Here is a 25,280-nt window from a genome sequence, read left to right on the forward strand (position 1 = left end):
TAGCAGGTTTACTCAGCGCTGCCAGTGCTGAGGGGAGTGGTGAAGCATCTAATGCAATTTCAGCCCAACATGCTTCTCTGTGAATAAACATCGCTGAAGTGTACCATCTACTGTATGTTGATCCACTGCAGTGCTTTCTTTTTTCTCCAAACAGGCTGATCTAATGCCCCCCTCCCCCTCCCTCTCTCTCACTCTAATTTCTGTAGAGACTGCATTTGCCTCCAGACCTGTCTGAGACGGTGAGTCGTGTGAGCAGGGGGGAGCTGGCAGGAGGGGCAGCGTCAGCTTCAGCCTGTGGCTCCGGCACTTCCGGCAACAAACACCTGGACTTCTAGAGCTCCCACACAGTCGCCACGGGCAAACCCAACACCTGGAACACCGCAGTGCTGTCCTCTTTACCACGGTGACCAGGTTGTTCCCTTGCCCACATAATGTCAACCACGATAACCCTGCCAGCCATTACCACCTGCCAACTGTCCCAGCCAGGGGTGAAGACCTAAACATCCACAGTACCTCTTCTCAAAATGGACACATTTCAAGTTCCTTTTAATATGAATTCACATCAAACTGATATATATATATATATACACATATACTGATTGCTGACATCTTCTCAGACTGTCAAAGTTCACTTTACTTCAGACAATAAAAAGTCAGACCCATAGTATTTCGAAATGTTACCCAAAGTCATATGACGGACAAGGGGACTTACTTAACACAATTGAAATCCAAGATGGAGGGATAATTTAAGATATGGTACTTTTTTTCCATCTTCTGCCTCCAGGGAGGTTGTTTACATGTTAAGTGTGATCATGAAATATTTTTTAGTCATTACAGACTCTGTCTTGACTGACTTTAAATAATTTAACGACATTCTCCCAAGTTCAGTGCTTACTTTACGAAACATGTGGCCACTTCCTGCTTAGCTCCACCATGTACACGAGTCTGAAAGTACTTTTTTTTTTTTCTAGGATAAACCAATTGACTGTGGTTTTGTTGAAAAATAAAATAAAAAAATATTAAACAGTGAACATCATATGATTTTTACTCAAATTTGACTGAACTCTGTCAAGTGAGTAGTGAATGACTGATCTCTGGTCTGCCTCGCTGGTTTCAGGTTTAAACAGGGATTCCTCCATCTGACCCTGAGACTGTGCCGGTGAGTGACGTCTACCTCCAGTAAGCTGGAATGTGGGCAGAGGGTAGGAGAGGGGGATTCGGGTGCAGGCTTCACACCTCATCAGGCATGTTTGCTGGATGAGCTGCTTTGCCATGACAAGCCCAAAAAAACAAATTAGGTCAAACAGTGACATGGAGAAAAGAGTTGGGGGAACAAAAAAAAAAAAACATGAAAAATTTAAATGTTTCATTTTTGTTTTCCTCAGTCTGCTGCTGTTGCCAGTTTGAATATTTTCTCCCGTAAAAAAAGGGCAGCATGGGTGAGCATCTGCAACACGTGTCGGGTGAGGGTGGTGTTACCTGACAGTTTCACGCATGGATGAAGTGCTCTTATATCGGGTGTATGAGAGAGAGAGCTGACACACACAGGTCATATATGCAGGTGAACTAAAGCTTGTCAAGAATACAACTGGTTTCCAAGTTCCTCTTGTAGAAGAGTTGACATATTCAGGGTACAACTTTAAGGTGGATTAAAAGAGAATAAATTCCTTTTGGCCTTTGTTTATGTTTCTATACTTCTCATGTCTGTTACACTTTCTACTTCTCGGTGTCACATGGTGCTGATTTACTCTTTGTTCACTCAGTTCAGAAAGTGAATTATTTTAATATATTTTAAGTGTCCTATATGCACATAGACGGTTGTTGCAATTTCATATATTCAACTTAGAGAATTGTCTCTACATTAAAATTCGGCCAAATGTTGCCTCCATGCACATTTACACAAATTAGCTTTTTTAAATAAGTGACCTGGTTCCCTGCACCTCAATACTAGACTGTATTAAAAGCCCTTCACTGTGCCCTTCACACGTGACTTAAGAAGCATTTTCTCTTCACTCAGTCCACTGGCTTCTTCTTTATAAAAATAAAATGTTGCTAAAGGCCAATTGAAACTTTCAAGAAGGAGGTCTGGTAAAATGTATGGATGCTTTATCTTGTTAAACGAAAACAAAAAGTGATGTCGGGGACATTCCCAGACATCACTTTTTGTTTGGTTTATTTATTTATTTTTTCACCATCTTGCCTTAACTTCAGTCTAAAAATCAGTCTAAAGCATATATCAGTATTACATATAATTAATATTCTTTTTTTTCATAATAACATTCATAACAAGATAAAGCATCCATACATTTGACCAGACCTACTTCTTGAAAGTTTCATTTGGCCTTTAGCAACATTTTATTTTTATAAAGAAGAAGCCAGTGGACTGAGTGAAGAGAAAATGCTTCTTTAGTCACGTGTTTTGGCAGCTGCCACTTATGTCCTATTGATTCCTCAACTAATTTGCTACCTGCAGTAGCTTTAAGCTGAGGTCAAATGGTTTCTGTTATTGAATGGCTGTCACATTGCAGCACTCTTCAGTTATCACAATGTTTTTTTTCTCTTATATAAAATTTGGGATTCATAAAGCAGATTTTATATGTTTGTGTTGTTATTTTATATGTATGTGACTGAAAAGCAGTTTACAAAATACACAAAATCTAGACTGGTATTTAATATATTTAAAGCGATGAGGGAAACATCTCACACACACAGTGCAGAATCAAACTGTTGTCATTAAATAGCAGAGTATCCGCCTCTGTCCACTACTGTGGAAACTCACTTCAGATTTCCAGGCCCTAAATAAGTGTCGCATTAAATGACAGATCAAAACTGTACAAAGTTCTCATGCAGGAAGTTTTTACAGGAACTTATGTCGCCTGACTCTGCTCAGCACGAGAATTACATTTAAACCTTTTCATCCCAAAGCTGTGTATTATTTAGACACTAATTGCAGTCTTTCTTGCATTTTGAATTTCTCTTTCATTCGCTCTCTGTAATTATTAATGTTCCTCCTCTGTCTCTGCACGTTTCGTCTGAGCCCCCCCCCCCCCCCCACCACCACCACCACCACCACTCTCAGAACACTATTCCTCTGTCTATGTGATAAACTGGATTAAATGAATAGAGAAATTGCATTAGCCCCAGAAAAAAAATCCGCTTAAAAATCTGATTAACCTCCAAGCCTCAAATTTCTGATTGGACTATTAAATATTGAGTGAGACGTGTAAATTCAATTAATCAATTTAGCAAGACTTTTGGCGGTTGGTACATGCTGTGTGAATGTTACCTGACCTTACTCTCTCCTGGATATCCTTTCCTTTTAGATGCTCTCTCGCTCACTCTAACACTCCCCTTCAAACCTACACACACACACACACACACACACACACACACACACAGACATAGAGACACAACCCCCCTGCTGAGATAGCAAGTGAAGCAAAATAACTCACTCTGCCATACAATCGCTCCTCTGCCTCGCTCTAGGCGCTGACTGCTTTATTCCATGACTTTTTTTCTCTCTCTCTCTCCTCATCCTCACCATTTCTGTTTTTTTCCCATCCCATCGTAACTCTACTAAAACAAGAGCCAACGATGGTGAATTGCTTGACCTTTCTCATTGTGTGGCGGCGGTGTTGTGCTGTGTGGTCTTTGTTGACTTGGTTCAGCCCTGAGTGTTGTATGTGTGTTACAAGGCCTCATCCTGGATTTTCTGAAATTAGTTCAAATTCTTGCAGCGGGGAAAATTAAGCTTCTATTTGCACGGTGAAGACTGACACTGTATTTGGACACAGCATTGAACAGGCAAAAATGCTTTCTTTAAGACACAATTTTACTGTACAAAATGTTTTTATAGTTTTCACAAAATACATTTAGAAAGCTCCATTTTAAATAAAATTAAATTGAAATATTTAAGAGACAGCGTGTAGACGTTTTTTTTTTTTTTTTTTATCTCAGAAGCATTGCTCAGACGTAAACCCAGTATGTGTCCATGTTCTATGTACACACTGAAATAAATGCAAAACTCAACAAGAGCATGACAGATGATGCTAGAAAAACCCTCCCATGGTCTTCAATTATAAATAACGGACTGCAGGGTTCGACTGCAGTCTCACGAACTCCAAGCCAATGTAATCGAACAGAACGTGTTTACAAAAAGAAGTTTTTGCAACACAAGGACTAATATCTTAAAAAAACATTGTGTACTAGATGAAATACAAAGGCTTTGGTCTGTTTTACAATCAACAATGATTAAATCTGATATGTACTTGTAAACAACTGCCAAACACTTAAGTTTAAAACTCTGTCAAGCAATGTTTAATCATAATTATAGGAATTAAATATTTCTAGTTGCACAAAAAGAATTTTGACCATAGGACACTATAATACAACTATACCTAAGAGACAAATTGTACCTGACCCTAAAGTAATGTATTTTATGATGCATGGAACATTTATAGAATATTCTCGGGGATATAAATGAAATCAACTTTTATTGGAGAAATCTTTCTGGAAGATTTCTAGGGAAGACAAGTACTTTACATTTTGACATAAACAAACTGGATTATATCGAAGACGCAGTCTACCATTTACAGACTACAGGTTTTTTCTTTTACACCTGTTTCCCCACATTTAAAGTTCTTCGTGGTAATCTAGAGTCAATCCAACCACCGAAGCGAGAGGTCCATGTTGTGTCACGTGTTGCACCGTCTCTGTGCACTTTGAGCTGTTGATAGTGGTCCGTGTCTAATAAGCCAGCAAACGTAGGCCAGTGTCAGAGGAGTCAAGACCACAGCCTCAGTGGAAGGATCGAGTTTAGAGTTTCCTCTGCTAAATATCCATTTGTAAAGAAATAAGATCAATAAATATTTTTTTTCGACACAGTAAGAGTCTTCCCTCCAGCTTTTTCGTCTTTAATGATATGCAACAGCGTCCAGAGACCATGCAAAAGGCTGGTAGAAAGTCTCGATATAAGCAGATTAAAAGATAGTCATGGCAGAATCGCTCAGGTTCTCCTCTCGCAAACAAACCCAAGACCAACATGGTTTTCTAGCAGTCCATCTATCAGTACTTGATCTTGGTTTTTCATATTAACATACAAATGGCCATTTACTAACACACCAGAGAAAAAAGGAAACAATGACTGAAGTTGGAAATAGAAAAAAAAACAGATAAGTTTTTGTTCCATAGAAATTTAACACCGGGCACTTTACAGAGGTCCATTTTTTTCTGTCTTTCCATTGTTCTCTCTTCCAAGTCCTCGTTTGATTGTGCCTAGAGCTACAGAACAGCACACAGTCCCAATGGAAAAACAAAGCCCAGACGTCCCAAGGCTCTCCCAGAGTCTCTCTCTCTCTTTCTCTTGCATTCTTCCTTTCTTTCTTCATCTCCTCTCCTGTTCCTTTGCCTCTTCTCAACCCTCTCTCGCCTTCTCTACTCTCCTGTGCCGTGTATGTGTGAGGAGCACTGCCGGAGGGCGATGGTGAAGTGGGTGGTTACAGGGTGAAGTAGCTCTTCTCTCTACTGTAGTCTGGACCAGTACTGAGACATGTCAGGCTCGCTCCCTGGTACTTGGACAGGGACAGACACTCCAGGAGAGATGAGTCCTACAGAGAGAGACAGAAAGATAAAGACATCAGTTCAAAGAAATAATAGAAGTAATGAAAAAGAAAGCCTTGAAAGTCAGCATGCTGAATTAGATGAATGGATGAACTTTAGTTAGCCTTGTAGTACAAAGCAATATGTTTTTAAAAGCTTGCAAACAGTAAAAACATGCAGTGAGGCTGCAGCGAGTCAACGCTCTGCACGTGGTCGCTCGGTAAAATGCTTGCAAGCTCAATAAATTGAGGCTTTGGCAACGGCATTTAAATAGAGAGAGTACAACAGCAAATGAATCAAATTAATTAGCAATTTAGCACAGAGGAAATGTGGTTATGCATGATTAACTCTTCATGACTATAACCAGTATATATGGCTCTGGGTAACAGCACCCTAATGGGGTGGAACTAAACTATGGGCTGGATGAGTGGGACTGACATGATGGCGATGGAATGAGCTCCTTTCATGCAGCTGCAGACTGAGGATGATATGAAATGTAGAGATAGTGATCCGCATGATGTTTAAACCATGAAGAGTCTCGAAATGGCCCGAAGAGGACGGTGGGTGGGGGGGGTGGTTAAAGGAAAGTTGCCGTGACAGATCATGAATCAAAGATGGCTATGTAGTACCCCCTAATTACAGGAAAGGTGGCAGATATTTCTCGAAAGAGTGCACGATTCGATTGGATTGGTTCCCAAGCATGTTGGTAAACAATGAATATTTTCTGCCTACCTGTTGAGGTGGTACCAGAAGTGGTCATTGATTGGCTGTTCATATGTGCCTGCATATGAGGGGGCGTGTATGTGTCGTAGCTCCGCCCGTTCACAGGCGGACTGGTAGGCAGCATGCAGGAATAAGAGGAGGTCTGGCTGGGCTATAGATGGGGGAAAGAATATTACATTAGCTTAGCCAACCATCAGCTCAGTATAGTCTGTGATACTGTAAGCTTGTCATGTTTTAATTGTATTCATAATTTCCGTTCTGTTCCTATCAGAAACCTATATACTTTTATTAAACAGACGATTTAAAGGAAAGTGTTTGGCCAGGAAACATAATTTAAATCATACTTTTTACATAAAATACACACATTTTTTAAACTTGTATTGAGTCATGAGGAATTTGCTGAAACTTACTTGCATAGGTAGATTGTTTGCCATGGTGAAGCTGGGCATGGGGGGCAGCGCACTGTAGGTGTTTGTGAGTGCAGAGTCAGGTCTGCCCAGCATTGACCCCGTGGTGAAAGACACTGTGAGTGAAAATACAAACATTTGATTAGAGGCACAGAAAACACACACAGTGAAACTCCAGTGTGAGAGACTCGCTTCAGAACTGGGGAAATAGGGTGAGGCCTTTTGACAGTCTGACAGGCCTGGACAGTGACTCCTGTGCATGTGTGTCTCAGGTGATTGACTTGTGAGCGCCAGCTTCAGTTCTGCCGGTGTGCCCTCGTGCCTGACTTGGTAATTACGCAGATAGTCAGCTGAGAAGTTTTGCTCAATCATCCATCCAAAGGAAACCACTGGTGTTACATGTGAAGCAGAGCGCAGCCACCGAGGCCTCTTCACCATTTGTATCACCCAGCGTGCAGGCTGTCAGTGTAAAGTGATCTTTTACCTAAACTCATGAACAGTAACGTGTGGTCACCCCCCTTTGTTAAAGCAGTCATTTTTGCAGCAAAAGAGTTGGTTTATTATAATATGGAGTTTTAATGTTATTCTAAGGGGTATAGGGGGTTGTCCTGTGAACTTTGCCCCAGCTGTAGAGGACCTACCCGGTGTGGTGGGCTGTGGGATGGCCTGGTAGACGCTGGTGCTGAAGCTGCTGCTGATGGGGATGTGACTGGAGGAGTTGTTGGCCTGGCGGCGCTGGTTCCGCAGCTTCTCCTCTCGCCTCCACTTTGCTCTTCTGTTTGAAAACCATACCTGCGAAAAATGGAGGAAAAAACGTCACGTTAGATTTCCTCCTTCCTCCTTCCTCTCTCTCTCTCTCTCTCTCCACTTCTCTGTGACGTTATGAGAAATGCTCTGTGAAAGCAGCTGCTTGTTCACTCACTTGTATTCTTGCTTCGGGCAGGTCGATCTTCGCTGCTAGTCTCTCGCGCGCGAAGACATCTGGATAATGAGTTCTTTCAAATTCTGTGCGTAAAGGAGAAATGGCACAACAGCAACAATGTCAGTAAATGAACAAGAAATCAGGTGGAGGTTGATTAAAATCGTGCTGGAATATTTTGTCTCAGTGAACTATTACTTATTAACCACTTCATTTTTAATTGTTGTCATTCGTTAAATTGTAAACCGTATATTTGTTTTAGGTTTCAGGAGTGCGTTTATTTGTATTGATTAAAACAGCGCTTCTCAAATTATATTAACACCCCTACACATAGTCATTAATTATCGACTGATTATTGCACCTTTTTCCAGCGCTTCGATCTGCTCCTGCGTAAAGGACGTGCGGTTTCTCTGTAGTTTCCTCTTGAGCTGCAGACGCATCTGTGTCTCCTCTGAGTCCTCTCCGTTCGAGCTGATGGAGTTTGTGTTTTCTCCCGCGCCGTCTTGTTGTTGGCAGCCATCTGCAAAATAAAGAGAGGACATATAATGGAAACACACATTCAATTAGGTTGATTGAGTAATTAATTCTCGGGTCTGCCTGTTGTTTCACGGTGCGACATCATTAATTAAAAGCCACGATTAGGGTGGATTTCATTCAAAAAGTCAGAGAAATTATTGTTGCCACATTTCGTTTTGTTATTGTTGTGTTTATAAAATATTGTGGGAAAAACAGAGTGGAGGGGGAAAGGCCTCTGCGCACTTATCGCGCTTCAACAATGGCGTGTGTTGTGAAAAGGTTAAGAGAAATGTGACAAGATGTGGGGAAACTCTTTTCACAGCCTATGAAATGTATTAAAACCCCAAACTCTCCACCAGCCCCCTACCCCCCAACCCTTGTTTTTTTTTTTTTCTAGGGCAGAGCAATGCCTCAATGGTCGTTCCCATATGGGCGTTGGTATAGCCATTGAGGTGACCACCAACTTCTTGAATAGGAGAAGACGCTTTTCAGAATGATACAATGCCTGCAGGAGTAAGGGAAACCATTAAACTATGGACACAGTCAGGGGACGAGCGGTGAGCCCTCGGTGGGTGTAATATATGGGTGGGTGGGTGCTGTGGGGGGGGGGGCTATTGGAGGGGATGACAAAAGGATTGTCTCTCTCTCTCTCTCTCTCTCTCTCTCTCTCTCTCTCTCTCTGGAGGCGCACAGGCTGTAGTGCTTTTGGCATTGTGCGCACGAGGATCCCCAGTCAACGGAGCTTTGAGTCCAGTGTGTTAACCCTTATCCACGGCCATCATTAATCACGTCCCCCCGGCCCAGCTACACGCCAGTCAGGATTTCTGTCTTCAATTGGAAACAAATGAGTGAGGAGAGAGCATGCAACCCCCTGAACAACCCAAAATAAGGCCAATCTATTCACTGCGCCATGCTTGTCCGCCGGTGTGAGGCCCGAAGGCTCCCCTTCAGTGGCAGGGCGAGGCTTATCGACTAAATGTCTTGTCTGGTTGTTGGGGGACATCATTATCACACCGAGAAGTTAATGCGAAATTAAGCAGGAGGGGGCTGCGCTACGATAGAGGGTGGTTTATGCAATATCTCCCTGATGTAATGGCTTGGACTCATTTTCAGCTTTTTTGCATGCGGATTTTGTTGATGTTTGGATTGAGCGAGTGGTGCCTTGCTCCAGGACTTGTTGCAGGGATGGACCTGTGCAGCCACATGCACCAAAGCTCCTGCGTATTTGCCCAAAAATATACACGTTAGATTAACTGAGGGTGAGCATAAAGTTGTCTAGAAATTCTAAAAACCCTTTGCACATTTTCTTCAGCAGAGAAAGTGGAATATATCCAGTGCGCCTATATGTGCAAGTCTTGCTTCAGTGGAGGAACCTGAAGAGACTGGTTTTTTTGACAATTTCCCTCGCTGCAAAAAAAAAGAAGAAAACTAGACTAAAAAGTATTCTTCTCTATAGGCCAATAGTTTGTATCCACGCTATGTGTGTTTCTTTACTCCGGCTAATCCATAAAAAGAAGTGAATGTGCAGCTATTATCCGTCTGCCAGACCCAGTGACGCTGGGATGGGATTTGTTTTCTTTATAAAAGCGCTGGGAAATAAACTCATTCTTTAGTATCACGATGTCTCAGCCAGTGAGGCGGAAAAGCAGCAGCAAAAAAAGAGAGAGAGAGATACCGAACCAATTGCGGCACCTTTCAGCTGCTGAGACCGGATCAAAACACTCTTGAGAAACCGCTTAGAACTGAAAGAGAAAGTGAGAGACTTAAATCCTATAGACGGGATTTAGAGGCATATAGCCGGCGAATGAGAAAGGGATGAAAGAGCGGAATCGGAGAGGAGTTTTATTCGTTCCTCTTTGGATAGAGTTGTCTTCTTTTGGGGCCCTGTCACTCTCCATGTCGCCTTTATATCTGCTCACCCGGCTGACGCATGGAAAACAGCTTTTTCGTTCCCTTGAGACAACTGATTTACCATTATTATTATTATCATTGTTGATATTATTGTTATTGTTTTATTATTATCAATATTATTTTTGGTAAACAATAATTATGAAAAATCGATTAAAATATGTATTTATGAAAATTATTACATATCAGCGTTTATAAGAAAATAATAATAATTTATCTGAATTAACAGATAAATACAGTAATATTTAATAAGGTAAAATAGCATTTAGGATAATAATACTTTATATTTTAGATAATATAGTCATATTATTATTATGATTATTATTATTATATTGTAAAATAAAATTGTAAAATAATAAGAATAAAAATAATAACAAATTTAATACATTTGTTGTTAAAGATTATTCAATTGGTTGAATTATTTGAGCTGTTGAAATGATCCCTTCCGCTTTACTGCTTGTTAACAACAGCCCCACGTGTCCACATAGTCGTCAAACAAATGCAAATTATTTGTATTCCGCGTAAAGACTGAATTCCGCCGCTTGCATTTCCTCCCCTCTCTTCCTTATTCGAAAATAATAATAATAATTCTGCTCCGTGTTGGGCCTGCAGTGGGCCGACACAGGAAACCCTCTGAAGTGGAACATTTCCACATCAGCCCTGCCATCTCCACACTCCTGCATGTTGCCATAATGAGAGACAAAGCCCTCTCTAATGAGCAATTACATGTAGTGCGGGCCGTTCCCATAACCAATCATTGCGTGTGAAGGAAAACATTCCTTTGTACTAATATCCCGAGCGCACAGCTCCCCGGCTCTGCCTCCCCGTCAGGAGGGGAGGAAGGAGCAGGCTGTTGGACGGACACCTCTGCTGAAAGGACAAGCCGCTGTCACGCACATCCATGTCTGGGACAGTGGAGGCATTCAGACTGCATGCATGGCCCATGGTTTCCTCTAATCGACCACTCTTAATTGGGGGTCTTGTTCAGGGCATCAAAGCATGCCAATACAATACCTTCCTGCAAACAGAGCCGTGGACCGGAACCACTGGAGTCTTGAAATTTATTTTTTATTTCTACATGATTATCTAAGGTGACGCCTGTGGGCTTCACCTTAATGCTTCTATAACCTTAAACCCCCACAATCACAAGTCACATATGTTTCTGAGACTGGCCGTAAAGTTTACTGAGCTCCAGAGTCCAAATCAGACGTATATGGACACATGCGTCAAGGTGTCTTTATTGCCACCGTGTGATAATGAGGCTCACCTTGGTTGGGCTGCCCTGGCACCGATGTTCCGGGGTACCAGCCGGGCCGGGTCCCCCAAGTTCCTGTCTGACCGTTGAGCATTCTCAGCTTGTCATACATGCCATCTGCGCCCATCTGTTGCTTTTCACTAGCCAGGTTGCGGAGGACTCTGTTTATCGATGACACCTGAATGACAAATTACATATGATATATTAAAAAAAGGATTGGGATTAGATGGAGCGCATGCAGAATCTGTGTGTTCCTATTAAGGCGCGCGTAAAGATGGGGGTGTGCAGCGGGTTCAGTTGCGCGCGCACACTCGCCATATAATCATAATAAATGTGAGCAAATGGACAACGAGCTCCTTCTAATTGACTGTATATGTTCGCTTGATCACGGACGCAGTAATGCGTGCGCCACACTTTGAAAAAGCAGAGTATTTCATAAGAGTGAATGGTTGGATGCCCATCTCCTCTTCCTCCAGTGCATGAGAAAAAAAGTCATTTCATGTGGCAAATTAAATCATGCACACAACTTGCGGTGTGCGCACTTACGCTGGGTATGTTGTCGTTGGTGCAGACCCCCTCCGACAGCAGTCTGTCGCGGATCTCCCACGCGAAGATAGACGGACACTCCCGCTTGTACTGCGCGATTTTCGCGACCACCTCCGGAGTGGCGACCCTGGGCTTGCTGCCGCCTATCGCTCTCGGTCTTATGGAGCCAGTTTCATAGTATCTGCCCAGGATCTTGCTCACGCAGCCGTTGGATACCTGGATGGAAAACAAAAGACACAATTCACATACATTATTTACGACTATGTAGCGGAATTTCTATGAAGGCGTCAAAGAATTATCACCTTGTCACTGTCCAGCACTTGGACTTCATCATGGGTCTATAAACACAAAGAATATGCCTTGAATGGTATATTAGGCATTTTCTTGCAATAGATGTGTTCTTAATAAATAGCAGGCAGATTACTTTCCTTGCTGTTGGCTTTTTTTTAAATCATGTATTAGTTTTTAATACATAATATTTTATTTTAAAGCGAGCCACGAATGAAAGAAATGGTAACAAGTAACATTGATTTAAAGCATAAACCCTACCGTTATGTCCTTCATAGTTTTTGCTTTAATTTCTGTCTTTTTTTTCAGGCTGAATCCACTGAAAACAAAGTCTGGATGAAACAGTTTAGTGTTGTGAGAGAGGTGCGGTTGTCACCTGCAGTATCCTGGAGATGTCGCAGGGTCGAGCGCCACTGTGAGCAAGTTCAACTATTTTCTGCCTGGTGGAATCCGGCAGCGGTCTACCATTAACAAACACACCACCAAGCTGGTTTACGCCACTGTGACCTAGAAAACAAAAAGCATCGCGGTCATCACATCATAAAGCAGGACCCGTGGAAAACACATGAGGTAAAGCAGATTATTGTTTTTGTTCATTTAGTGATGAGGAGAATGGGTTTTTATTTACGCGCAGGAGACTCGAGTTAAAGATGGAATATGGAGACAGGATACAGAGGCGCTGGAGGTTTTCATTGGACTTGACTTCAGAATATTAAAGAGTCAAAGATGTTAAAAACTAACGTAACATTTCTCTTTAAAAAATCTCTCGGAACACTCCCCTCAACATTGCGCAGTAATTCAGTAACACATGCAGTACCATGGGTTTAAATAGAAACAGCAGCGTCTGGCAAACATAATCAAAACACCACAATATGTTTTTCCTCCGGTAACATCTGAACAAGTGAGTCTGTCCACCTTTTATCAAACCGCTAAACTTCCGTATTAAAACTCGTCGCACCGTTATCTCCATCCCCTCGTGTACAGCTGCTGCTCAGCACCAACACCAGCACCTCATCCACAACCTATCCTCAGAATAATAACCAGCAACACCGACAACTACACACAAACCAGCAGACCTGTGAAAATGTGTTAAATTAGCTTCTCATTCAACTGCATCGCTTTTTGAAAAACGACCTTAAATCGACAACTCCTTCTTTGGATAATCATCCAAAACGCACCATAATTACGCACGGATAAAACAGGCAATACACATGATACTAGCTCCAAAATAGCTATTTTTATCATTGGTTGTTCTCTTAAAAATGTCGCTTTTTAGATATTATCCCTAAATAGTTCAATGGAATCTTTCTATAGTGCAGAAAAATCCCGCAAACCTGAAGCCAAAAGGGAGAGCTGACTCCCCGGAGTGCCTGCGCCGCGCTCTGCCTCTCCGCTGCCTTCCCCTGCGCTGCCGCCCGGTACATTGACTCCGGGAGCAGAGGCTCCTTAGCAATAAATAAGCTCCAAATATAGAAGAGGGGGAAAATATGATGAGCCTGCCTGACATTTGTCTTTAAAATAAAGCTAGCTGCACGTCAAGTTTGAGCTTAATTTCTGGAAATAGGCGGAAGTCGCCTCGGATCATGCATGGGAGGCTAATTGAAAAGATCAGTTGGAGCACTTGTGGCAGGCATGTCACTTTATGACACCGCTCTGCTTTTGAAAATCGCATCGTCACGACAAATAGTAGCATGATAAAACGACCCTTTCTGTCTGCATTTGGATATCACTCAGACAAAATTGGACGCTACTCGTTTACCCTCCGAGGGAGACTTCGTTTTAAGGTGGCCAGGGGCTACGCGCGGTCACAGAAACGAGGGCGCGCCTGGAATCTTAACATATTAAAAGTGACATGCCGTTTTTTCCCCCCTTGTTTGTATTTGACAACAAATGCTCACAGCCACTGCAGTCCTGTTGTGAGCAATCGGTAGGCGTCTTTACTCTGAAATGTGTCACAGGACTCTGCTTTTAAACTGGAGACTTTAATTGTATAGAAATCTCCTAAAACCTGTTAAACTGAGCCATAGATCCCTTTTGGCCACTAACGTGTAATAATCTTCCTGTGTGGATCTGATTGACAGTAAATCCATTATCATCCCTCCTGCTCTTTGGTAATTCCAGGATTAAGTGGAATTAATAGACTTCTCATGCTGAAATTGGCCTATGCGCACTAAGCAGCCCTGCTCTGCGGGTTGTGCAGGATCTCCTCCATCATCTCTGATTTATAACTACCATTATAAATCCTCCAGATCGATAAAACCGTCAGATAAGGACATCACATTTAAACTCTCCTAAGGTTAAGTCTTAATCATGGTACAATTCCCTCAAGTGCCCAAGAGTCGATCTCGCCCGCTGGCGCTGATTACGCGCCTTGTATTCTATTGCAAGTCGACTAATAGGAAAACATATGGTGTCAATTTGGACGCTCCCCACCATATACACCCAGGAGTTATTAGCACAAAAGCCACCGAGGCCGCTGCGACCTTTAGACAACCCAAAGGGCCGGGCCCAATGATATCTCCTCGGCAATTCGCACCAAACATCACACGCCAAAGCCAGGGGAGCATCCCATTAACATCAATCCGCAGCAAAGCAGGAGCGCAGGGTGTTGTACACAGCTTTGATATGGCCCCATCATCTCAATAATGGACAATTGGCAAGCAAAAAGAAAAGAAAGAAAAGGAATCACTGCGCTCTGGCCTCCTCTAAAATGAATGGATGCCACCAGTTGGTAAAAAGAAAAATATTTCTCATCACACATTTCTCTGTATTTGCGCATGAATCATCTCTGACACATCATCCAACCATCCAGCCGCCATGTGGTCCCACAGTGAATTAGTCAAAAACATATTGGCACTAATGCGCACAGATTACAGCACGATAACAGACACGTCATCAAGGTATATGGAGAATAATATAATAAAATTATTCCACACACCTTCATCACAGATGTCATACACCTCTTGTCCAGCAGCAAGAGAGAGAATGTTTCATGTTTATCCTTTTTTGTTTCGACACACACACACACCAGGAACAACACAGATATTTCAACTCATCATGGGCCACTTAACAGAGGCCGATAAGAAACTTGGTGTTTTTGATGGGCACCCACGACAATATGGTTGTTAATATTTATCCTCCGCTGTGAGGCCTGCGGTTATAATCTAAAGCATTTCCTCTCCCTCCTACTTCACGCTGAAGAATATATGGACTCATCTACATAAGACATTATTGCTATTCCTCATGTTTCATGCAGGGCTCCTCTATATACGCAGCTAATCTCGTATGCAGCCTGGCAGCCAGCTCTAACGCTAATGCAGACGGCTGTGCAATTATTTAATACCAACTCAAGCAGAAACAAAAAAAAAAAATCTCCCTCTCATCCCAACCCCCTCTATTCTCCCTCCCTCCCTCTGTCTCTCTCCCTGGAGCAGGACGACGTGTGATTAACTTGTTCAATAATAACTTGCATATATACATATCACTGGAAATATAGAAAAAAATAATTAACAGCAATGAAACGGACATCAAATAACAGAATACTGCCCTCCCCCCCCCCGCCCCTCAAAGTCATGCACATTTTACTCTGCACATACATCTTTAAAAAAATCTATAACAACCAGTGCGTATAAGCTTTAATGTCAGTGGGTGTTCCAAAGTTTCCAAAGATTATATATAAAACAAGACATAAAAATGCACATGTATAAAAAATCAACTTACTGTTCTGCATCATTGAGGCTACGCCAGACTCCCACGTGGCTTGGTTGTGGTATTCTAAGCATCACAGGGAAATAACAAAGTTGGTTAGCATCAAATCACATGTCCTTTTTTTTCTTTAATTAATTTTCAAAATTATTTGCAACATTTCTTTATAATAAACTTTATTTTTCATCTCGTTCATCTCATTAGAATTTTATTTATCTTGTGCATCTGGTGTGTATAAACATTATAGATGCATGATGAATTCTGTTTGATTTCATCTTTAAAAAAAATAAAAATACAACCTGCAGCAGTGTATGTATTTTAAGTGTATTTTAATTAAACTTGCCTGGAAACAGAGTTGACTGTCCACTCTATAACAATTTAGTCAATCATCTGCCGTTTGCACTACTTAATGTCTCCCTATAGGACAAAGCAAAACAACAACATTAGCACAGCCATTGCTACTGATGCACTCTGCTGTATCTGTCATGTCAGACTTATCCTGGCCAAGCACATCAAGTACAAATTGACAGCATTATAGGCTATTATTTTTTAAACATCTCACTCTGTTGGGCCTGTTTCTATGGGTCCACTATTCTCTCTTCAGGACTTTTCCTGCTCTCTCTCTCTCTTTTAAGCTCATATAAAGAAATCAGCCCTCATCTTCTCAGCAAGAGGTGCCTCTATATTATTTTTTTCTTTTTCTCCTGGACTTGATTTCCCTCCTCTGGTGGAGTCCATGGTGGAAACTGTACAGTGACACACGTTGTCTACCTCGCCTCAGTGCTCTGTAAAAGTCCAGACCAGGAGGGGGTACAAAGCTGGTGTACAAAGCCTGCTGGACTCTAACAATGCTGATCCACCCCCCCCCCCCCCTCTCTCTCTCTCTCTCCCTTTCTTTCTCTCTCTCTCTCTCTCTCTCTCCCTCTCTCTCCTCTGCCTCCATCCACCTCTCAAACCCGGGGCGAAAACTCGGCCTCCGCGACTAGAAACACAGCTTCCCCACTAAACATACCAACAAGTTCAGATTAATACAAAGAGCCGGAGGCATGCATCCACCCCCTCCGGGACCATTCACACACACACACACACACACACACACACACACACACACACACACACACACACACACACACACACACACACACACACACACACACACACTCTCTCTCTCTCTCTTTCTCTCTCTCACACACACACACACACGACCGTGACCCCGGTGCCGCCAGTGCGTGAATGTGGGGTTTTGTTTAGCCCTGCTTTTTTTTTCTTTCTCCTTCCTCTTCTCTTTTCATCTCTTTTCTTTTCTTTATCTTGTTTTTTTCTCTTTCAGCGAGAATTTAAAAAAGCAATTTCTCGTTATAAATATTTGCAGGTTATTTTGCTGCTGCTGCTGGTGCGGCTTGTAAAGCGGGTTTTTAAAGGCACAACAGCGCAGTAGGGCGCTCAATTGGAAAAGACAAATGCATTAAAGAAGCCCATTGAAAAGGGGGGAAGAGATAAAAAGGGGGCCAAGGGAGGGAGAGGTCTGAAGTTTTCAATTTTCTCCCTCCGCGCAAACTTGTGTTGTGTGTGTGCAAAGCAAAACATGGCCTGATATACGGACGTGTAACAGGCTGCATGTGTTTTTAGTTTGTAAAGATGCATGTATGTATTTGTATTTATTTATATTTATATACACACACAGGACCAGTGTATTCCCACTGTAGCTTTCTGTGCCGTTGTACCAAACAGGCTGTGGCTCATTAATCATATTCAGATTCCATCACACTGGCCCACACAGCCTGAATTAGCCTCTTTAGCATGACATTAAACCATTAGGAACAAGCACTAAATCATTCACATATTAGTAATATTTTTTTTTACTCCTGATGTTGAAGTTAATGCTGCAAAAAAAATATTTAGAATAAAACCATTGTGGTCATTAAGCCCGAGCAGCCTGGAAATTGCACCGCAGTCAGTAGCTTTCAGTCCCGCAAAGGTCCAAGTGGTTAATCATTTATTTAAGGTCGAAAGCTCAAACGTTGTTGTTCCTGAGGTTAACTACGATCTAATCTGCATTTCTTTTCCTTTAGTAATCCCTAACAACAATGTCTTGATTCAAACATGCTTATTCTGCCCGCTGGATGCTGCGCTCACTAACATTCAGATGCAGAAACTGTGCGTGTATAGGCCCCGGTGCAAGGTGCAGGCTAGAGAAGGGAAAATGTACATATACGTGGAGGTGATTTAAATATATATATATTATTCTAAATATTGCAGAATATTCTTGGTGAATTAGTAATTAGCAGTAATTTAATTAACAGGATAAAATGATCAACATTATTATAGACCTCGAGCATTTCACTACAATTTTGCTTTTTAATTTGTAATATATTTGTATTTTCTCAAATTGAATTATGATAAATGCATCTTCAAATTGTATCATTTCATTGTTTTAATTTATTTATTTTTATTTTACTATTTCCCTAATTTGTTTTGAGAAAATAATTTACAAGCAGCAGCAATCAGTGTCTATATTTTAGAATTAATTTTATACAATTGAAAAGTTATTTTCGAAGCATTATTTAATATTTTAGACAAACGGGAGACATGACCTGACTCGTTTTCTGCCGTGGTCAAATGTAAAAGTAGTTGAACTCGCTGTCATTAATGTGCAGGTTGAAGCAGCGTATTGACAAAAAAAATGCTGTATGTCCTCTGACACACAAACAAACATATTTAAATAAAATAAATAACGGGCCTCCTCCCCAAGAGGCTTCATGGAGCCTTTTTTTTTTTTTAGAAGAAGGCGCTTGGGTGACTCGCCTGCATGAATCAATCTGACACCTTTCCTCAACGGGTCATTGCGCCCCATTCTCCACGATGATCACTGTCCTGGCCCAACGTGACTTTTTACTCTTTGCTGTCATAAATAAGCGGTAAGCTATCCGTGGGCCTAAACACGACAACAACGGGGGGAAGAAATGAGCACATAAAACAGACGAGAGACGCTGAAGGCTGCTCGCACTTTGCGCAAGAGTCCAGTCAGCCAAGAGACACAGGCTGCACAGCCCAGAAGCATTACACCTCACCACTGAACCTCAACCTATACATGCGTGAATAATAATCATAATAATAATAATTATAAGATTTTTTGACATGGCACGAATAATAACAACTCCATCATTTAACAACACAAACAAACTTTTAGTCAGGGTCTCACCTTTTTGGGGCATCCTGCGTCGTTGTCAAAGTCCTTGGCAAACTACAGGCTATATAGTATACAGCCTAGTTCACTCCACACCTCACAGAAAAGAGATTTTAAAAAGAAAAAAAAACGCCGACCAGGATCAGTCTCTCTCTTTCTTTCTTTCTCTCTCTCTCTCTCTCTCGGGAAGTTTCGAAGACGGGGAAAAAATTAGTTTCCAGTGGTCTTCGGCAGCGGAGACGGAGGGGATATCCCTGCGAAGGAGACAGAGATTGACAGTGAACTCAGATGTCAGGACGCACGGACTTTGGCGGAGGATGTGCGCTGGCGTGTGAGCGAGCGAATGAGCGAGTCGGAACGGGAGAGAGTGGGGAAAGAGAGAAAGAGAGAGGGGGGGAGGAGAGGAGGGAGGAGAGGAGGGAGGGTGAGTGGTGGTAGAAGGAGGAGGAGGAGGAGAGGGAGGAGGAAGGGGGGGGGGGGCGAGAGAGAATGAGCACACCTATGCTGATTGGTGATGGAACAAGTGTATTAATGTATGTGTTCCTGGTCTGCTGTGTGTGCGCCCTCGCCTCGCATCGCCTCGCATCGCCTCGCCTCCCTCCGCCGCTCTTCACTGGCCCATTAGCGCGACCCGACCTCTGTCATCATCCCCCATATAAACACTTCCCCCTGCGCCACAGCCAAAGCGGGAAACGGGGCCGAGCCACAGCGCGAGAGAGAGAGAGAGAGAGAGAGAGAGAGAGAGAGAGTGTGTGTGTGTGTGTGTGTGTGTGTGTGTGTGTGTGTGTGTGTGTGTGTGTGTGTGTGTGTGTGTGTGTGTGTGTGTGTGTGTGTGTGTGTCGTCTTCCCCAACCCACTAATCAGCCCACGCATGCAAATACCCTGCGCTCACTTGCTGAATATTGCCCCTATTGCAGAGCAACTGCCTTTGGAAAATACCCATTGGACGGAGAGGCTCTATTCTTCCAGGCTGAATCGAGTGCGCGCAGGGGGAATCTCAGGCATGTTCAGCCCGGACCTGAGGCTACAGCTGCGGGGGTAGAGGGACAGAGTAGCACTGCGCTGCGCCTGAACACTGGAGCTCGTACAACACAGGCTACATATAAAATGTACAAAGAGCTGCAGCGTGGCTTGGATGGGGGGGAAAAAAAAGCTTTGTCGCAGATACAGTTAATGTTGCAGAGATGCATACAGCGATGCTGGTGAAAAGTTTGGATGCATGTTGCGTCCTTTGGTTTAGCATCATTGGGTTAAATATAGAGCTGCAGAAGGAGAAGCTCACTGACAGTAAACAGTGTCCACAATAACACATACCGCCTTAAATCAGCCTCACACATGAATTACTACAGAAATCGGTATTGATCATTATAAACATGAGAAGCCAAAGTTTTGAGGACAGAGATTTGGTGCAGTATGGACAATTTAAATGTTCTTCAAAAACTCCAAATGACACCATATGTGTTTGGAAATCTTTTATGATTTTGTAAATGGCCCACTCTCACTGAAAACAATCACAAATGTCCACCACGTGCTTTTGTTGATTCTCTGTAGGTATCACCTTCCCCCTGCAACAGCCTCTCCCCCCTCCTGTCAACAAGAACGCCGTGCGTAAAAGAGCGCAGCCTTTAGGGCAAGCTCGGCTGCTTTTTATGGACACATTTGCGAGGCACGGCGACGTCACTCCCCCTACGACCTGACAGCAAATAGCACGCGTAAATAAAGTAAAGCAAATGACTGTGTAGCCATGGCCACACGCTCCCCGAAAAAAACCCGCCCTGGTTGAATGACTGGCTATTAGGGCACACCTCAACGCACCCAAAAGCAACCCCTCTGCGCCCGTTTTTTGCAGCACACACCCGGACCTTTGGGCAGCACCAGTCTCGGCAATGAGGAGCCCCGTCGTTTTACTCCTATAAAGGAGGAGAAGAACCGAAGGGGAAGGGGGGAAGAGAATGAGGCAAGTGGAAGCCAAAGCAAAGCAGAAAAATGGGGTGCATCAAAGGGCAGTGAGAGAGAGTGAGTGAGGGGAGGCATAAGCAGGGGGAGGGGAGAGAGAGAGATTGCTTCTTTTTTCAGGATGGGGGCCGTGAAATGAAGTCATGGAGGCCTACACTTGACTTTCTTTGACATGTGAAAAAGTAGGAGAAGTCATAGCTCATCAATAAAACACTTTGGAGGTGAAAGAGGGCTCCCTAACAACCATCGCATTCCTGACTGCGAGTTCAATGAGTGGACAAACGACTCTGCCAGAGAGAGAGAGAGAGAGAGGAGGGGTGAGGAGAGAGAAAGAGGGGAGAGAGAGAGAGAGGGAGAGGGGGACTGCCCGGCTTGAATGGGGCCCTCAGTGGGCCGGCGAGATAATGAGCTGAGAGGAGCGGCTCAAACTGTCACCGAGGGTCCCGCGGTGAGGAACAACACTTTGGCCACTGCTCCTTCATCAAACAACCCGTAAACTAAACGAGCACATTCATCTGTTTCTCCTTCCTGCTTTGTTTCTGCGCTCACTCAGACTGGTGGCTCGGCCTTACCGTGAATGGTCGCAGCTTATATCAGCTGTGTGTGTGCATGGGAAGGGGAGACGAAGGGTTCCCCAAACATTTTCACGTCAAGGACCCCCCACCCCCCCTCCTATTAGACATACATCAGACCACAAACACCCACCTCCTCTCTCCAAGTCCCCCCACGTATACGTTTACTGTACAGCTCAGCATGGACACACTCGGGGCGCATGGAGTAAAAAAAGCTTTTTTTAAAATCATTATCATGCAAAATCATGTTTGCACAGTTTTCATGAGGTTAAAGGTCGAATTTTCTGGCACATCTGAGAGAATGAACTTGGACTGGATAAAAGTTAGAGGCAGTGCGTAACACGGGAAAGAAGAAGAATATAGAGGTCTGAACTTCTGCAGTGTTTACTCAACCGTGCGTACTCGTGCATGTGGCTTTGGCTGCTGCGTCAGTTCAGTGCACATGTACTTAAGAATTAGAAAATGTAATGATAATAAAAACAATCTGAGTCCAACACTAATGATGCAGAAAACTCACAACATCTTCCTCCTGTCCTTTATTAAACATACTTCTTTATAAGCTTTGTTGTGTAAATTTCAGACTGCAGCTGTCAAAAAATTCTCACCACTAACCTGCCTGTTCGCTGAAAAGACAGATTCCCTGATGAGTGTGTCAAGTAGTTTTCTTTGGAAACAATACCTCCACTAGGTTATTGATTTCTTTGGTTAAGCTGTAAATCCGCTCCAAGAGCTAATTCGTTGTCTCCACTCTCAAGAGATTTCTGGGGTTTTTTCTTCCCTTCTATAAACCAGGTATATACAGCTTTATCAGCACTGTCAGGGAGCCATATATTTCCTCTCCGGTCTTTGTTGTTTGTTTGTTTGTTTTGTGAGGGATACGCTGGAAAGCTGTGGATTTAAAATAAAAAAATCGTGATATGCTCAGGTTGGGAAAGCAATTAGCCCAATTCGGATTAGCAGCAACTAATGTCATAGGCCTTGAAAAGAAAGCCTAATCTGGTCGCTATTTTCCTCCTGAGCCTGAGGCAATGTGGTATTTGTACCCCTGTAGAAACTTTTAAATACAAAATAAAGAAAGAAAAGAAAAGAAAAGCATAAAGGGAGGGAGCTGCAGTGACAAACAGTGGCATTGTTTTTGGACAGGAGATGAAGAGGAGGGTAAACCCACCTCATTTATAGCTTCTTTTTTATTGAGGATGACACTTCGGTCTCCACTGGCTGATATAATTCAGTATGAGATAAATTCCTATATAGTTATATTTATTCTATTTAAATTTTATTCAAGCATTGATTGTTTGCCTTTGTGATGACCCCCCCACTGGAGGTCAGAGTTTACTCACCTTTGATTTATCAGGACGTCTGGGGAGGTCTATTACAAGATCTTAGAATACTGCTACAAGATTGTTGACAGGTTAATAAATACAAGGAGGCAAATGAGAGCATATTGATCCATGTAATTGATCTGTTTGGTTTATGTTGTTGTCCAGGGACGGTTAAGTTCTGACCTGAGGAGAGAACAACAGTAAAAACCTGTTGGTTTTCTTTTATAAATTCTGCCTGCTTATTATCACCTCCCACTAATCCCAACTCTACCTACTGCTCATTAAAAACGGATCATTTACAGGCCGCACTTTTTAAAACACCTGCTTTACGCACTGCTGCGCAAACAAACACACCCATTAAGATCATATCCTGCCAAATTACTATTCTACTATTATATTAAAATTATGATATAATAGTTTTATTATGTGACTGCTATTTTTGTTGTTGTTAACTGGTTTACCAGTTAGCTTTTTAAAATATTATTCTCAGTGATAGTACTTCAAGTATTTTGGTAGGAAAATCAATGTTAAAAAAATAACAGTTGGTTTAAAAAATCTAATGAAAATATATCTACTCTTATTATTACTATTATTTATTTATTTTATCTCAATGCTCGTCACAAATGTCGACCTACATTGTTGTTGAAGTGACCTGACATCCATCAAACAGCCTCGTTCTGTCAGGTCTAAAAAGACATCGCTGCTTCATTTGCATTCATTATTACTTTTACATCTCTTTCAATGTTTCAGTTTTTTTTTATTTCATTATTTATTCATTTAATTTTAATCTACAATAATTTAACAATCACGTGCGCGTTCGACTTCAGCGCACGGAGGAGCCACGCACCCGGAACAGAAGCACATGTATTAACGTCGAGTCATTTCCCAGCACATTAAGTGAATTGAAGGAAACATGACTCCATCACCGAGTCGATAAATCCACCGTGGCTCTTCAAGAGAATAAGAAAAAGGTTGCACATATGTTTATTGTGTTATTCTACATTTAAAGGCCCGAAACAAACAATTTATTTGTGCTTTTCAAACATAAAGAACACAAATAAACTGTTAATTCACATAAAGCGTGGTGCACCCTCCTCTTCCTCTTCGCGAGGCAGGAGGATGTTTTGATGGCCACTTTAATTCAAAGTTGTTTGTTTCTTTAAGGTAGTTCAGCGATCCTGCAAATCTGCATGGAGGATGTGGGGTTTCTTGTGGGTGTGCAGTCCACAGAAGCCCTCTCCTGGCAAAAGGCTGAAGGCTGAATAAACACCGGGGCTGATGGTGTCACTGCACTACACGACAAACGTGACAGAAACACCGGATCCAAACATACAAGAAGCTGCGTGGACCTGAGGCACCTAAAGTCTCCCAGCTACTGTTTGGAAGTAAGATCATATCTTCAACATAACGAGGATTTGTTTGAAATGAACAGGAAAGAAAATTTCACTGCGAATAACACTAAAATCTACTGTAATCAAATACAAATAAATGCGATGATAACGACTTGGCCCACAGTCTCCCATAGACTAAAACCAATCTGAAAACCCGCAAGGCGAACATGTCATTTCTCATCCATGCGCATCGGCCTGTAACGGGGACATTTGACACACTCCAATTTTTCTGCAAGTTGCTGTCAAAACGTGGACAAATGTTTTTACAATAAAGACTTTTTATGCTCAACATTCAGGCCGACATATTAACTTGTCCCTCCACTAACAAACACGTGGATTGCAGCAGGATGAAGAAGTGAAACAGACCGCTGATGGACAGCCTCGTTTCCACCGGAGCTGGATGGATCGAGTGGAGCTGGAAGGATCGCCCACACTTTCAGTTCACGACAGGTCGAACCCTTTCGTTTCCCTTTGCGTAAAGCTCGCAATACTAGGCGCTTTTAAGAAGTGACCGAAGCTTAATTCCCCAGTGAAGATCACTAATTACGCGCTGGATGTGTGTGGCAGCAGCAACACAAGCACTGTTCAACTTTGTGTGCGTGTGCACCTCCTGTAGCCTGGACAGGGAAACGTAGTCAATCATTCTAACTAACTTTACCACAGTCTGCATGCGCACTGCAGCTTTCTGCTGTAAATGTTGGAACATGGAAATGTGCCATAGGAGTGCGCAATTTTGCTGCGCGTACATTTTCTCAGAAAGACAATTATCAGTGTATAAGGGCTTTAAATGTTGAAAAGTAACTTTAAAAAAATGTCGTTCAAACTCACCGGATAAGCGGCAGCAGACTCGTCTGAGCGGTATCCTGTGCGTAAAAGTCGCTTCTTCCTTCCTTCCCCCGGATCTCTCCTCCGTGAAAACGTATAGGTCCCGATCAAAGAATCTATCTACCTTTGGATCCGTCGTGGAGTTGAAATGTCAATGCGAGC

General features: G+C 42.6%; 2 protein-coding genes across 9 annotated transcripts in view; one reads left to right on the forward strand and one right to left on the reverse strand.

Moving 5' to 3' along the window:
• Nucleotides 1-1,680, forward strand: part of elp4 (elongator acetyltransferase complex subunit 4) — a 55,211-nt gene extending 53,531 nt beyond the window's left edge. The window contains exon 10 of the mRNA XM_020098961.2: nt 207-1,680. Coding sequence (XP_019954520.2) covers nt 207-335 — 129 coding nt within the window. The 3' untranslated portion in view covers nt 336-1,680. The remainder of the gene's footprint in view (nt 1-206) is intronic.
• Nucleotides 1,681-4,474: 2,794 nt separating this feature from the next.
• On the reverse strand, nt 4,475-25,266 carry pax6b (paired box 6b). Of its 8 annotated transcripts, XM_069522763.1 has the most exons (15): nt 25,122-25,264; nt 19,068-19,306; nt 16,209-16,282; nt 15,881-15,934; nt 15,099-15,122; nt 12,537-12,667; nt 12,175-12,210; nt 11,873-12,088; nt 11,339-11,504; nt 8,009-8,167; nt 7,651-7,733; nt 7,370-7,520; nt 6,732-6,844; nt 6,331-6,472; nt 4,475-5,606 (listed from the first exon to the last, which is right to left on the reverse strand). In XM_069522763.1, the coding sequence occupies exons 4-15, from the start codon at nt 15,891-15,893 to the stop codon at nt 5,521-5,523; spliced, it is 1,320 nt and encodes a 439-aa protein (XP_069378864.1). In that variant the 5' UTR covers nt 15,894-15,934; nt 16,209-16,282; nt 19,068-19,306; nt 25,122-25,264; the 3' UTR covers nt 4,475-5,520. The 8 variants fall into 8 exon arrangements, with proteins under 8 accessions (XP_069378864.1, XP_019954481.1, XP_069378870.1 ...); XM_020098922.2 differs by lacking the exon at nt 16,209-16,282 and having other exon boundaries at nt 25,122-25,263; XM_069522769.1 differs by lacking the exon at nt 15,099-15,122 and having other exon boundaries at nt 25,122-25,263.
• Nucleotides 25,267-25,280: the final 14 nt, after the last annotated feature.

This window comes from Paralichthys olivaceus, chromosome 1 (genome assembly GCF_024713975.1).
Source record: "Paralichthys olivaceus isolate ysfri-2021 chromosome 1, ASM2471397v2, whole genome shotgun sequence".
Lineage (NCBI taxonomy): Eukaryota > Metazoa > Chordata > Actinopteri > Pleuronectiformes > Paralichthyidae > Paralichthys > Paralichthys olivaceus.

Bases quoted from the DNA above. Each gene is read 5' to 3' on its own strand.
- pax6b (XM_020098922.2), bottom strand. The intron at 11,505-11,872 runs GTAAGTGCGCAC...TTTGTCATTCAG, and splicing joins CCAACGACAACATACCCAGC to GTGTCATCGATAAACAGAGT. The intron at 6,473-6,731 runs GTAAGTTTCAGC...CCCCATCTATAG, and splicing joins CAAACAATCTACCTATGCAA to CCCAGCCAGACCTCCTCTTA.